At 45.8% G+C, this 15686-nt stretch overlaps 2 protein-coding genes across 2 annotated transcripts; both read right to left on the bottom strand.

The window, feature by feature from the left end:
- Positions 1–2717: 2717 nt before the first annotated feature.
- On the bottom strand, positions 2718–8784 carry msto1 (misato mitochondrial distribution and morphology regulator 1). The gene is made up of 14 exons (XM_072371204.1): positions 8599–8784; positions 6930–7059; positions 6708–6777; positions 6549–6624; positions 6418–6475; positions 6190–6340; positions 5138–5252; positions 4936–5070; positions 4712–4864; positions 4439–4570; positions 4184–4368; positions 3745–3849; positions 3553–3665; positions 2718–3483 (listed from the first exon to the last, which is right to left on the bottom strand). Exons 1-14 carry the CDS (start codon positions 8680–8682, stop codon positions 3230–3232), a joined length of 1761 nt encoding a protein of 586 aa, XP_072227305.1. The 5' UTR covers positions 8683–8784; the 3' UTR covers positions 2718–3229.
- Positions 8785–10131: 1347 nt separating this feature from the next.
- On the bottom strand, positions 10132–12991 carry smim13 (small integral membrane protein 13). The gene is made up of 2 exons (XM_072371233.1): positions 12540–12991; positions 10132–10930 (listed from the first exon to the last, which is right to left on the bottom strand). The coding sequence occupies exons 1-2, from the start codon at positions 12613–12615 to the stop codon at positions 10740–10742; spliced, it is 267 nt and encodes an 88-aa protein (XP_072227334.1). The 5' UTR covers positions 12616–12991; the 3' UTR covers positions 10132–10739.
- Positions 12992–15686: the final 2695 nt, after the last annotated feature.

Genomic DNA, 15686 nt, shown 5'->3' with positions numbered 1-15686 from the left:
GCTCTGTGTCGGTGTTTTTATTCCAACTGTAACCTCCGTGAATCGGACACCTTTATAACGTGTTTATCTGCAGTAAAGATGCAACATCTGATGCCTTTATGCACCGTGACATGTTCCGTAAGCTCAGAAACATTCAGACATGGCTGCATTAAAGGAGCTTCACCTGGAAGATGCTTTAAAAGCATCTGAAAAAGGCTGAGATAAAAGCAAAGATGTGTGAACACGTTTAGAAACGCACACACACACCTGCACTTATACACAGAAATGCATTTACACACATACACACTCATTTACACACATGCACACGCACACACACACCTGCACTTATACACAGAAATGCATTTACACACATACACACACATTTACACACATACACACTCATTTACACACATACACACACATTTACACACATACACACGCACACACACACCTGCACTTATACACAGAAATGCATTTACACACATACACACACATACACACTCATTTACACACATTTACACACACATTTACACACGTACACACTCATTTACACACATATTTATACACACTCATTTACACACAAACATGCTCATTTACACACATACACACACATTTACACACATACACACTCATTTACACACAAACATGCTCATTTACACACATACACACTCATTTACACACATACACACGCACACACACACCTGCACTTATACACAGAAATGCATTTACACACATACACACACATTTACACACATACACACTCATTTACACACATGCACACGCACACACACACCTGCACTTATACACAGAAATGCATTTACACACAAACATGCTCATTTACACACATACACACTCATTTACACACATACACACACATTTACACACATACACACTCATTTACACACATACACACTCATTTACACACACATACACACACATTTACACACATACACACACATTTACACACATTTACACACATACACACTCATTTACACACATACACACACATTTACACACATACACACTCATTTACACACACATACACACACATTTACACACATACACACACATTTACACACATACACACTCATTTACACACATACACACTCATTTACACACACATACACACACATTTACACACATACACACACATTTACACACATACACACTCATTTACACACATACACACACATTTACACACATACACACTCATTTACACACACATATACACACATTTACACACATACACACACATTTACACACATACACACTCATTTACACACACATACACACACATTTACACACATACACACACATTTACACACATGCACACGCACACACGCACCTGCACTTATACACAGAAATGCATTTACACACAAACATGCTCATTTACACACATACACACACATTTACACACATGCACACGCACACACACACCTGCACTTATACACAGAAATGCATTTACACACATACACACACATTTACATACATACACACTCATTTACACACATTTACACACATACACACTCATTTACACACATACACACTCATTTACATACATACACACTCATTTACACACATTTACACACATACACACGCACACACACACCTGCACTTATACACAGAAATGCATTTACACACATACACACACATTTACACACATACACACACATTTACACACATACACACGCACACACACACCTGCACTTATACACAGAAATGCATTTACACACATACACACTCATTTACACACATACACACGCATTTACACACATACACACACATACACACACCTGCACTTATACACAGAAATGCATTTACACACATACACACACATTTACACACATACACACACATTTACACACATACACACACATTTACACACATACACACTCATTTACACACATACACACTCATTTACATACATACACACTCATTTACATACATACACACGCACACACACACCTGCATTTATACACAGAAATGCATTTACACACATACACACACATTTACACACATACACACGCACACACACACCTGCATTTATACACAGAAATGCATTTACACACATACACACACATTTACACACATACACACACATTTACACACATACACACACACACACACCTGCACTTATACACAGAAATGCATTTACACACATACACACACATTTACACACATACACACACATTTACACACATACACACGCACACACACACCTGCACTTATACACAGAAATGCATTTACACACATACACACACATTTACACACAAACATGCTCATTTACACACATACACACACATTTACACACAAACATGCTCATTTACACACATACACACGTACACACACATTTACACACATTTACACACACATTTACACACATTCACACTCATTTACACGCACACTCATGCACACATGCACGGTTCAGAGGGCAGAAAGCTGATGACAGTCGGTGGCTGCTGCCTCCAAGCTGACCACTAGAGGGCAGTAATGTTGCCATAGAGACAGTCTGACCTGGAATAAAACGTATGGACTTTATTTCAGTCTCTGAAATACAGAAATATGGGATGTTTTTGCGCCGTGTTTCTGTAGGTGAGTGAAACCAGCCGAACAACATCTTTCTCTTTGCTCCTCTATCTTAATATCAATAAATAAAGCAGAACAGGACGTCGCCGTCCAATAACCTCAATGATAAAGGTGGTGGTTGTAAGACAAAAGAGACAGAAAAACATGCGAATGAGAGAAGCTTTATTCAGAATTCAGCTGGATTAATGAACACAAACAGATGCAGAAAGATGGAAGTTTGGAGCCCCTCCTGTCATCCAGGTGACTGAAAACCTTCCATTTGTTTTGTTCTGCAGCTCTTCAGGCTCCAGTTACTCATCAGAGCTGCTGAAGACCCACAGAAGCCTCAGGTCCATCTGTCTTTAGGTGGCCTTGCTGTTGAATTGCGCCACACTCAGAAATTTGCTTTTCTTCTTCTCAACATTCTTATTCTGTGCTGTGAAAGTAGGTGAAACTTTTTGAGTTTTGACTCGTTTGTTTCACTCAAACCGTTGGAGGAGGAGCAGTAAGTCATGGAAAAAGTGGCCTTTTAACGGGAGTTTTCCTCCTCGGCTTCATGCTCCTGAACTTTCCCGACCCTCGTCTCGCCGTTCACTTCCATCAGTCCACCGCAAAGCTTTGACTGCGCTGCGCGTTTCCAACAGAGCGCAGCGGCTCTTCCTCTGCATGCACTCTGTCCAGAGCCTCAGTCGTCATCGTCCTCCTCAGACGAGGAGCGCCAGCTGCTGTCGTCTCTGTAACATCTGGCCAGGAGGCGCAGCTGCTCCAGGGCCTCCTGGTAGTCTGCCATCTCCAGGCCCTGGGAGAGGAAGCTGGGGGCCACCCGGCGAATGTCGAAGGTGCTGGCGGCGCGGTGGAGGTCTGAGAGCCAGTTCTCAAGCGTGGGCCCCGTCTGAAAGGACGCCATGATGGGCACGGAGGAGAGGGGCGGAGCCCGAGCTGCAGAGAGGAGGTCATGATTAAATCAGAGATAAAGTTTAACGAAAAAGAGAAAAGATGAAGACTCACAGCCGGGCGGAGGCGGCTGCTGCTGCAGGAAGCCCTGAGCACCGAGCCAGGGGCTGAAGATCTGAGGGAAGGGCGGAGTCAGCTTACTGGGGGTGGAGACCAGCTGCAGAGCCCTGAGAGACGAGGAAGAAAGGATGAAGACACGAGTTCATCCTCAGCTGACGCACCTGAAGCACGAGCCGAGAGACTCACAGAGGAGCCGACGGGGAGAAGGATCTGATGTAGGCGGCCAGGACCTCCTCGCCGCTGTGGAGGCTGTGCAGCGGCGTCGGGGGTTTGATCCCTGCAGACGGACAGCTGACAGAGACACAGACATCAGCTCAGAAACAGCCTCCATACATATCTGACGTTACAAGCTGGAAATTTAATGCTCCTGCTGTTCTGAGGAAGTTTATGTTCAACTTTATGGGTTTAATCCTGAATTCAGCCGATTAAACGTGAAGCCGTTTGTCTGGAATCACAAAAACAAACGAGTTTTCTGAAAAATGGGCTCAGAAAACGTAGCGTTTAGTCACTTTAAGGATTTAACGAAACACTAAGTTAGAAAATATAGATTTTTCAGCTTGTTCCTTCATGAAAGTGGAACAAAGTTCTGTAAATATTTAAATAAAACTTCATGACAGATTCCCACCTGATGAGTTTCTGTCCTTCGAAACCTTTCAGCGTCGCCCAGCGTCCGTAACATCGACCGTCTGCTGCTTCAGGGCAGGCGGACAGAGGTTTCCACGGCAACGCATCGGAGCAGGCGCTCAGGGCATCGGGCAGGGAGGAGCCGTGCATCATGGGAAACGGGACGGCGCCGTAAGCGGCCACCACCTGGGATTTAAGCCACAGTTAGCACCGGCTCTGAGCCTTCCAGCAGATGTAGAATTAACCAGTGAGGTACCTTCCTCCCCGAGACGGCCAGCGTGTCCGCCAGCTGCCACATGGGGGCGCTGTTGTTCCTCAGCCTGTAGGGCGCGGTGAGGGCGTCCAGCGCCAGCGCCAGGACGGAGCTGGAGTGGTACCACAGCGAGGGCTGCGAAGCACAGAACAGCTAAAGCAAAGCGAACTGAAGAAGAACCACGTTCACTTCAGGAGTTTCAAAGGTTTTCTGACGTTTCTTTACGATAAAAAAGCTCTGAAACAGAGTCTGAAACAGCGAGATTACACGACTCACATCATAGGAGAGCAGCGGGAACTCCGGCGGCGGGCCGGGCCGCCGGCCCAGTCCGCCGCGCAGGGTCAGCGGGCAGAACATGGAGCTGTGATTGGACATGTGCAGCGTTCCCAGGGTGCAGTTCAGCAGGTGGAACAGGTCCTTCACTGGAGTCTGGAACACAGGGAAGCCTCTTTAAAGCTCTGCTGTGCGGCAGCAGGGAAACCAGCCTGAGAATCACTCACTGAATGCGGGTGGCTGACAGGTGCCAGCCCCCAGGTCAGGATGCCCCTCCCCCCATAAGAGTCCTGCAGCATCTCGGTGAGCTTCGAGCCGAGACCTGCGAAGCCGTCGGCCAGGTCGCACAGAAGCTGGAAACCCTGAAACGAGACCAAACCCGTCAGAGGAGGAGCAGACAGGAGGAGCCGAGCGAGGAGCCAGACTCACCTGAAGATAATCACACTCCTCCACAAAGAAGTGCAGCCGGTCCTCCAGCTCCTCCAGCAGCGCCCCCTGCAGGAGACACTCTCCCTGGCCAAAGGCCTCCAGACGGTCGGCCTCCCTGCAAACACACAGAGTCCACCGTTCATCAGCTGCATTCATCATCATATCAGCATTAATATCAAAAGCAAACCAACTAAAAATGCTTTGATATGATCTCTGGGAGTCTGGAATATCAAAAAGTCTCAGATTTCCTCTCAAACAGCAGCTTCCATGATCCAAATCAGACTTTCAGAGCATCTGAAACAGCTCTGCTGCCTGAAGCTGAGGCTCTGAAAGCAGCTCAGCTACATCAGAGCACCTCTGCAGCGGCTCCACGAGGCTCAGTGCCGTCATCTGACTCAGTCTGACACCAGCTCCTGCTTCAGAACCTACAGATGGTCCAGAACCCGGCGGAGCATCTGTTCTGAATCAGCCAAACAGGTCACATGACCCTCCTCCCCTCATGGACCTCCACCGGCTGCCTGAATCAGATCCAGTCCCTTCTGGGTCTGCAGCAGCTGTTTAAACTCAGTCCTTCTGGACCTCTGAGTTCCTCTCAGGAACCCCGTCTGGTTCTGCCGTCCCTACAAACCGGGCCGACTCAGTCCAGACTGTTCTCACTGGTGGTTCCATGATGGTGGAAGCAGCTGCTGCCAGAGCAGGGCGTCCCTCTGAGGCCTGTCCAGGGAACACATCCTCTCCGAACAGATCTAACTCACATGGACTCTGGACTTCTGGACCGGTTCTACTTGGACTCCGTCCTTTAAACGGATTTAATTCTACTTCTGACTGTATTAAAGCTCCAGAATTGTTTCCCACTTTGTAATTTCTTCAACTGGTTGAATAAAACAAAACAAAATAGATAAAATCTGGTAGAATGTGCTGGTTTTGTCGCACCTGAGTGGATTTTTCAGCTGCTGTGAAGCTAAATCAAAGTGTGTGAACGCTGCCCCCTGCTGGTGAAAAGCAGTAACTGCTCCCATGACTCATGTTGTGTTGGTATTCGGTGTCTTTACCCGTCGTGGTTATACTGGTGGATGACGGAGACGGTGCGCGGGTGCAGGTGGATCCGGAGGAAGTCGGACCACACCTTGACGCTGCTCTCCAGCCGGTATCCCTGCTGGACTCGGGCCAGGCGGCTGTTCACCGTGTCCACGCCGACGGCGCCTGCAGGCGGGACAGTTTCCACAGTTTCACTCAGGAATCCTTCCAGAACACAGAGGGTTTGATCAGTGTTTTCTTACCCGAGTGCTGAGGCTGTGAGTCGGAGGAAAAATCTGCCTCTGCCAGTATCTCCCCGTTCTAGAGCCAAAGACAGCCGTCAGGTTCACATCCATCGTCTCGCCTCGGTTTCATTTCCACCTTAAATACTCACATCCAGCTTGTCCAGATCTTCCAGGAAGGAGTTCTTTGCTGAAGGACTTTCTTTGTGCATCATGAGGCTTCCCTCCCTGAAAATAAAGCTCATTTCTACATCAAAAAGGCCAAAATCCACCCGAGTGGAACAAAAACCATGGCAGATAACGCTGATTACCAAGTGACAGCAGAGGCGTCTTTGTCTGCGTCGTAAAGGCTTCCCTCCTGCCGCAGAGTTCGGAGACTTCCTGTACAGAAAGGTTCTCTCAGTTTTCTGTGTGAAACTGTTTAACTCAGGACTTTAAATGACAACTTTATATTCTGCATTTAAAGAGAAGCTCTGGAGTCAACAGCTGAACCGGCACCACATCAAAGGAAAGTTAAACCATGCCATGGATACCTTTGAGATCCATGGCAATGAGTCGTGGCGTGTAGGTGACATGTCCCCCCAGAGTTTGTCCTTCACGAAACACGACGTCGCTCTGGACCTCGGCCGGAGGAGACTCCGGGTCGTACGATAAAGACGCATCCTGGACACAAAAAAAGGATCCATTTAACACCTTTAACAGATTTAATGTTACTCCCAGATTCAGAGAAGCATCAAAGGACTGAAGACAAATATTTATATGATGGATTTTTTCCTCTTTCTTAAGGACATCACTTTCAGATCCTGTTCATCTGCTGGAGATAGTTTTTTAGGCCTGACTCTTCTTCTTTTGTCCTCCACTTGTCCAGTTTCCTCAAATGTTTTAAGGACACACTGCACACCATGCTGAGATATGCCAAGTTTTCAGCTAATAGCTCTTTGGGAATCACCTTGTTGCTGCAGAAATCCTATTTTCTGTCTGTCAAACTGTGTTTTCTTTGCTGTTTTTCATAGATGCAGCTAAAGAAATGGGAACAAATGATGTGTCTTTGTGACAGGCTGCTGGTAACAAAGAGCCTAAAGATCCAGTTTTAAACGGCTTCTTTGCTAAGTTGTCTGTTCTGTGTCGACACAACACTGGTTCATCCCTTGAGTTAGGAGCCTTTTTTCTGCCTGAAGGGGTCAAAGGTCAGAGTTCAGTGGCTGAACAAAGAAAAAACACTGAAAATGCTCAGGAACAAGGACTGAAGATGAGGGAAAAAGCAGAAAATGTCCAAAGAAAAACTCTGAAAGAGCTTCAGCAAGCTGCAGAACTATTGATTAGGACACTTTAAAGGTCACAGAAATGAGGCTAATCACCTTGTTGCTGCAGAAATCCTATTTTCTGTCTGTCAAACTGTGTTTTCTTTGTTGTTTTTCATAGATGCAGCTAAAGAAATGGGAACAAATGATGTGTCTTTGGCGGTTGTTGTACATAAAACAGAAAGTCTTTGCTGTTGCAGACCTCTGTTCAGCTCTAGTTGTTTAAATCGTGCTTTATGGATACATTTGAGTTAACATTCATTCAGTTAATGACACAGAAACCCAGTCTCTGCTAAGCAATGCAGACCTTAAACTGCAGCAGAACTCCAGCTCCTTTCTTATAAAGATGAAGACAAAACATGTCGGGTGATATGATCCATATTCTTTATTTACTCGCTTATTTTCCCCTCTTCTGTCTCTAAAACTATTTCTCAAGTCAAAAGAACAATGAACCTGATCCAGAAAAACTGAAGATCTGCCTGAACTTCAGTGTTAGCCTCTGATTCAGCAGCTCATTAAAGGGCGATTTCACAGCTTTTTAATGACAAAAAGCACCTCAGACCAGGTTAAGATGAAACAACATTTAAAGAGGTCAGATTTGGACTAGATTACTCTAAAGAAGATGGAGGTTCTTTAAAACACACTTGCAGAATAAAGCATTTTTCCCCAACATTTTACCAATTTTTTCTCGGGTGGTGTTCCTCTTCTGACCCACAGAACCGGAAGAAAACATCATCGTGACTCATTCAAAGTGTTTAATCTGTGGGGTCAGGCTCATTAATCACAACAAGCCTTCAGCCTTTTTCAGGGAGCATCAATTCTGCAGTCTCTCAAGTTTGTCAACACACGCGAAGCTAACCACAGCTAGCTAGCTTAGCGTTAGCCGCGATCTGTTCCTCACCTGTAAATTCCACCAGTGGGTCCCCACGAAGTTGGAATAATGTCCAAGCTGTAGCGTGATGACTTCTCTACAGAAGCTGCTCATCGTGGCGGGTTTCAACACTCAGGAAAACACGGAAAATCAACTACTTTGGACATGATTAACGCGCTGCTGGAAGTGACGACACTGAACGCACCACAGGAAGACATCAGCTGCTTCCTATTGGCTGAGAGAGATAGTATGACGAAATGTGATTGGTCAGGTGAATAGCGGTAGTTCGGCTTCACCGTGCCGGAGCTTCACGTGCGAACAACTTTCTACAAACAAATATAAATAAGTGAATAAACGTATAAATAATGTATATATATTAATATATATTTAAAAAAATAATGTTCTTACAGCAATTTGAAAATAGTATAAAGTTAAACACGATTTAGAGAAAATATAAAAGAAAACAATATAAAGGAATAAAGATTAAAAGTAGAGACACTTATTTTATATATTTACAAATAAATATTTTAAATAAAAGGAAAATAAATAGAAAGGCAAAACAGACAAAACTGACTAACATCAATAAAAGGAAAATATAAAAATGAAACAATGACGTTAGAAATATGGAAAGTTAGTTTCTTTAAAACTTTCATGTTAATTATTTTTATTTTCTTGATGATCGTCCTTTTTGGCCGAGGGAGAACAACAGAAATAAAGTTTATTTCTGAGTTTTAATTAGATGTGGCAGCAGGAGTCAGCGACTGTGAGGCCTGCTGCGGACAGAGCATGGCTCGCGCGAGCGGTGTTGATGACGTCACGGTGCCGTGCCCGTCATATATAGTCCAGCTGCGATCTTCTCCATCACAGAGGTGTCGCTGCTACGTGAAAGTTTCCACTAACTACTCTACAGCGACGAAAGTGGAGAAGAAAAGAATTCCACCGTCAGGAAGAGCAGCTCTGACATCATCAGTGATCAATAATCAGCATTTATCAGTGATCAGAATTCATTAATGATCAGCATTCTCACCTCTGCTTACATAACAGCTGATGAGCCAACAGAAGCTGATCACCATTATAGTCTGATATAATACTTAGAATAATGTTATTGGACTTTTAAGTGCATTTTGTTGGCTTTTCTTTGTTTGTTTGTGATTAAATAGTTTTAACAGACACTCTGGAGATTATCGTCGTCTTTCAGGATGCAATAATTCTGGGATAATTAATCATTCTAATATTAATCGCTTTGCTTCTGCAGTTTCAGTGTCTGAGCCTGTTTTTTTTACTGCTGCACGGCTAAGCGCCGCCTTTTCATGGTGGAAATAAATCATTTTGATGCCACGAGCAGCGCCTCAGCTATAAAACAAGCTTAAGTCTCCTTAAGAACATGAGTTCTACCCGTCAGGTATTTTCTCTGATTCATTCAACAGTTCGATTTCCTCTCCGTCGCCCCGCAGCTGCACCGATGATCATAGATATGAAGCAGCTTCTTCACACGAACCGAACCAGAACACAAACCATCTCCTTTAAATCAAAGAAGGAGGCTCAGAACATTTCATGGCATTTTTTTATTTGAAGTTAAAACTCAGTGGTGATAAAAAGGTGGCCGAGTTACAGGAGCTGCATCACAAATACTGACGCTGCCACGTCGGCTGCAGCCGAGGACAGTGAACTACACACAGGCAGAGATCATGTGACTGACGGGGCTTCTGCTCCCTCAGCTGCCTCCCAACACCATCCCGACTCTGAAAGTAGAAATCTATAAAAAGGGAGCAGAAGAAGATCAGTTCAACACCAGAGGAACGAGTCTCTCATCGTTGGGCGTCCTGCGAGTTTCGTCCACTTTCATTGCACTTTGTTCAGTTTGACATGAAGCAGTTGTCAGCTGTTGAATTACTGTTTATCTCCTGTTGCTCTGGCAGAACTGATGGAGGCGAGCGGTCGGCGGCGTGTGCTGGACGCCACGCCGGTGGCAGGAAGCAGCTTCTTCTAACGAGCAGGAGACATAAAGAACGGACAGCACTGTACGAAGATGGCTTTTCCCTTTAAACCAGGAGATCTGCCTGGTCAGTTTAAAGTGTCCCGGAGAAGCAGAAGAAGAAGAAGAAGAAGAAGAAGAAGAGGAGGAGTAACTGAAGGTCCTCGTGTAGCTCAGTGACAGACCGGCGGCTCGTCTACGAGGTGCTCTCTGGTGAGGAGACTCTTTGGCGTGCAGTCCGGCTCCGGTTCCGGGTCACGGTGCCGGCCGACCGTTCGGCCTTGGGTTCGGACGGTTGAGTTTCAGCCTGCGGGGTGCCGGCGTCCCCGACGAGTTCCCGCAGGAACTTGAACTTGGACAGGAAGAGCTGCCAGACGACGTACCAACCTGAGGGAGGAAGGGCGGGAAACTGTCAGTGAAACCTGAGAAGGTAAAAACAGCAGCTTGTTCTGAAGCTGAACTGCACGACGGGTTCCTGAACAGCTCATCTGGGGTCAGGGGTCAGGGCTAGTGCAGTTTAACTCCCTCTGGGCTTCCATAGTCCAGCTAACGGCAGCAGCCAGATGCTAAAGAGCGCCACAAACAGCTGCTGCAGAGCAGGTAACGGTTTCAGAGCGTGACAGAAGGCGGTGGGAGGAGCTTACAGATTAAAGGCCTTTTTGGCCGTTCATACGGTGGAAAAGTCGGGTTTATCCACAGGATCAACACTTTGGACTCAGGCATGTGCTGCTAAGCAGGAAGTGTTTACAGGAAGTTGGACACCTGTCGTACAACTCTGAATAATATAGAATAAATTTAAAGTGCTGATTACAGCCAGGAGGATTCCTTCTCTTCATGCTGACCATGTTTGAAATGAATATTACATCATTTTGGACAAACAAAGTGGTGAAAACAACATGGCCGCCTGCAGATGTGCTTTGTTGTTTATCTGTTAGCAACAGCTGCTCATCAGATGCTCAACTTCACGGGTTCTTGGTGAGCTGCCTTTCTGGGAACTTAAGAAAAACGCCGACATCAGGGTTGACTTCTTATTTGTTCCAGTTAGACTTTGGAAAAACTGGAGTTCCCTGAGGTCAGTGAAAGCAACACGAGCTGCAGCTGTCAGAGGCAACAAAGGAAGTAAAAACCCATCTTAACCAGCCTGCAGCCCCCCCCCCCCCCCCCCCCCCCCCCCCCCCACAGTGTGGGGATCCATCCACACTCCAATCAGCTGATTTTATGAATCATTTTTAGTTTGTTACACATGGAAGATGTTCATTTATGAAACAGGACACTCGGTGTAATTAAAAGTCAGGCTCAGCGTGTAGCTTTGTGCTAAACTATTAGCATTTTGAGTGATGTTTCAGAGACAGAAAGAAGCGTTTCGGTGTCCTGGAAGATGGTGCACAGCTCAGTCAGCTGATCGTGAGACAGCATTTTCTCCTGAACTGTGGCGAGCATCTCCATGCGAGGAACAGCTTATCTAAAACACCCAGAACAAAGACTTCCTGACCTTCAAAGACTGTCGTTAACCTACTTTATGCTTTGAACTGAACGGTTTAACACGTGTGTCAGGTGAGCTGTAAACCTGCAGCACACCTGCTCCTCCGGTGCTCTCCTTTTCAGAGCTGAAATTATTCAGATAATAATCATAAACAGCAACTTAGGCTAGAAAAGCACCGACGGAGCTGCAGCTGCAGCCTTTTCAGTGTCTGACCATCAGCTTTCTGCTCGGGTTAAAGGAGAGAAAGCATCAGCTGCTTATTACACACAAAGATCATTTACTTATTTCACTGAGTGCAGGAGTTACAGTGTGTGTGAGAGAGCAAAAGCACGGCATAAAAATAGAAGACATCCAATACAGCTGAGGGTCATAAAGGCCCGTTTAAAGGACCAGTTCCACATTTCTGAGACTCAGCAGCTCTGTCAGCACCGGGTGACTCAGGCCTGACCCCAAAAGACAGTTTCTGCCGAGCTGTGCGAGTCATGGAGGCTGTTTCTGTTTCTGTAAACTTACCAAACAGCATGAAGAGCAGCGCGCAGACGAGCGTGGCCACGATGACCAGCAGCGTGAGGCCGAGGCTCTGCCACATGTCGGCGGGTCCTCTGCTCCACACCGGGGCTGGCTGCCGGCGGGCAGCGGGTTAGACAGCTGGCCGAGACGACAAGCACGCACGGCGGCACATCGCAGACTCACTCCTGCCTCTAAGCTAACGGTAGGGGAGGGGTGGCCTGCTGGCTAGCTTAGCTGGCGGTGAAACGGAGCCGCGGCGGCTTCACAGACGGTCCTCAGGCCGGAGCACAGGAACATGAGCGGGCGGTAACTGGTCACAGCTGGTCGGTGTGGGCTGGTCCCGCGGCGGAGCGCTACATCACGGTTACATGGACTTTCTGACGCTGCTGGACAGCATAAAGCAGCGCTAACCGGGTTAAACAACACCAGCGTCATGCGGCAGACCCTCACTGAGTCTGCGCAGCGCCCAGGTGCCTTATGGGTAGTGTAGTTTGTATTCATCTCAACGCGTGTAGTTCTATCTTTTACTTTTCTGCTTATAATCTACTCTTTGTGACACAGATGGAAACTTAATTTTACTAGCATTTAAGCACAGTTATGGGAATCTTTCGTTCTACTGACAAGAGAAATCTACTTTCTACATATTTATATTTATTTTTCATTTCCCATCAGGAGTAAAATGATAAAATTCATCTGGAAGATATTATAAATATAATAAAATTAATGTAGAAGATGAAACCAGAGGAAGCTCAGTGTTTCAGAGGCCTTTCACCCGTTGTTTAAATTAATCTGGAGATTAATTTTTCACTTTATTTCACATCTCAAACAGACAAAGTTTCCTGATGTTATCGCAGCATTAAAGCATTAAACAACCAGCAGGAAACTTATTCTTACTGCAGACTGTACATGTTTTTCCCTTTTTATGGTTTCTTCATGAGTCCAGCTGCTGGAGTAAAGACAGACAGAGAGAGGGAGCCCGTCTAGACTTGTGTGAACTCTTCTTTGTTGTCCCTTTTGCTGAAGCAGCCACAGGATTTGCATATTATTTGAGGCCTCGGGCAGAATGTGACTCATACAACAAGATGGAATTTAATGATAAGTGAGCGAACAGTTTGTGCTCTCCACCCATGCAGGAGGCTGCTTCACCTACTTATGTTTTGAAAAGTTAATTCCAGGACAGTGTTGAGTGATTTCACATCATTCAAGTGAATCATCAAATATCTGATCAGAGGGGAGGAAAAGTTCAGCATCAGAAATGTGATGTGGCGTCAGGCCCCCCCGCCTCAGCTGTTTCATTTCTGTAAGCGTGGGATGCTTCATAGACTTCAGTTCGTCAACACATCAACACTCTGTGCTGAGTTCAGTGAGTCCTCTGCAAACGAATGTCCCAAAAGGTTCAGATTTAAAGACAGCAGCATCACAACAACGTCCCGAAACACTGCAGAAAAGCTGTTTTTGTGTGAAATATGAAGGAGGTAATGTTCCCCGACACAAACTGGACTGAAACAAAGACCGGCTCCATTTTCAAACTGCACTTCTTGGTGTTTGGACCAGCTTAGCTGTAATTTTCCTCCTTCCCAAATGTTATGTTAGCAAATCACAAGCAGCTGATGAGACCAAACATGAACCCAGCCTGCACTGAAATAAAGGGAAAAGGAACTGTAAGAGTCACCGTTTCATGTCTTTCTTCCCCAAACTGCCGCCACCTTTCCCTGATTTGATCCTCACAGGTTTTAATGTGGAACCTTCATATGTGCCTGAAAAGGGCAACACGTGTTGGATGAATGTGAGTCGTAAGCAGGGAAAGTTTGTCAGAGCTTTTATTTCCCCTTCAGAAACGTGTTACCTCCTGCTCTACAACCTCATTGTGTTTCTACACGAGCTGTGAAGGCTCAGCGGTTTCCTCACTTACAGATTAGAATTTCTGCTGAAGGAAACCTGCAGAGTTTATCTGATCCTCCTGCAGACGATATTTGACGTTTTCATCACCATGCTGGTTGGTATCCAGCTGCTGGAGGCGCTGCCCTCTGCTGCCGTCTTCTCTTCTGAGGCTTTTAACTGTCAGCACCCAAAGTTCACCTTTTTAAGAAATTTTAACCACTTTGAACTTCTCATAATGACACATAAAGTCGTTTATTTCTTCAGAGTTGAAGAGTTATGATGCAGAAGACCTTCTTATGCCTTCATGAGGTTCCATCAGTGTCAAATAAAAATAAGCTCACGTGTAAATATTTAAAGGTGCAGCTCCGGGCAGCTAAAGTCTGCAGGTTCTTACATGTTCCACCATCTTAAACATCTTCCATCTGACACTGACTGGTGTTTGGTGATTATGTGGAACCACAGATCATTTTGTCTGAGGCTGAACTCCACTGAAAGTAAATTAAGATGTTGTGGGTTCCGGCTCTTTACAACCTGTTATTAACACAAACACTAACTCGGGCTTTTTATCAGGCTTTTTATCAGAAGGAATATCTCAGCTTCCTCATTGCTGCGCGCATGCGAGCGGAGTCGGTTTTTTGGGTGAGACGTTAACTGGAAGCCGACACGTGACTTCGAGGCTGTTTACTGAGTAAAGAAAAGGAAAAACCCAACTTCCGTGAAGCGGCTCGGAGATCAGCGCCGGACAGACGCACCTGAGTTCCGCCGCGCAGGTAAACGTGTCGCCGGGCCCGAGACGCCAGGAACCCCCCGGAGCTGCTGCAGCTGATCCGGATCCCACAGAAAAGCAGAACCCGCCGACATGACTTTGCGTCAGGCAGTGAAACTATTTCCGCTCTCTGTTCTCCTTCTGTCTCATTTGGAAGTTTGAATCTACGGTCAGCTGCTCGTCACAGTCCAGGTGAGTCTCAGGTGAGTTTCGGCCTGTTGGTTCACTGCAGGTAAACTTTTCACAAGCTGTCCTCTTCCCCCACAGAAAGAGAGAAGAATGAACTGGGCTGCAGGAAACTGATGAAAAACACTGTTTAAAGTGAAAAGAAATCCACCGATTTAACTGAAACATGTAGATTAACGAGTCTGTCTGCAGCTCTAAAGGCTAAAAACGGGATAAAATCTGTGGTTTTTCACATGAATATTTAAAATGTCTCCAAAAAAACTCACAAAATACAGTTAATTACAACTGAAGATGAAGAAGTGCAGATATTTGGACCT

Source organism: Leuresthes tenuis, unplaced genomic scaffold (assembly GCF_036924035.1).
Source record: "Leuresthes tenuis unplaced genomic scaffold, fLeuTen1.0.hap1 SCAF_18, whole genome shotgun sequence".
Lineage (NCBI taxonomy): Eukaryota > Metazoa > Chordata > Actinopteri > Atheriniformes > Atherinopsidae > Leuresthes > Leuresthes tenuis.
The sequence above is the reverse complement of the archived record's forward strand: the minus strand, read 5'-3'. Positions and strand labels throughout refer to the sequence as shown.

What these genes read in the sequence shown, in the direction of transcription:
- smim13 (XM_072371233.1), bottom strand. Translation starts at nt 12,615, where the DNA reads ATGTGGCAGAGCCTCGGCCTCACGCTGCTGGTCATCGTGGCCACGCTC. An exon ending in GCTGCTCTTCATGCTGTTTG is followed by an intron (nt 10,931 to 12,539) that starts GTAAGTTTACAG and finishes TTCCTCCCTCAG; the next exon opens with GTTGGTACGTCGTCTGGCAG.
- msto1 (XM_072371204.1), bottom strand. Translation starts at nt 8,682, where the DNA reads ATGAGCAGCTTCTGTAGAGAAGTCATCACGCTACAGCTTGGACATTAT. An exon ending in CCCACTGGTGGAATTTACAG is followed by an intron (nt 7,060 to 8,598) that starts GTGAGGAACAGA and finishes TTTTGTGTCCAG; the next exon opens with GATGCGTCTTTATCGTACGA. An exon ending in AAGATCTGGACAAGCTGGAT is followed by an intron (nt 6,476 to 6,548) that starts GTGAGTATTTAA and finishes CTTTGGCTCTAG; the next exon opens with AACGGGGAGATACTGGCAGA.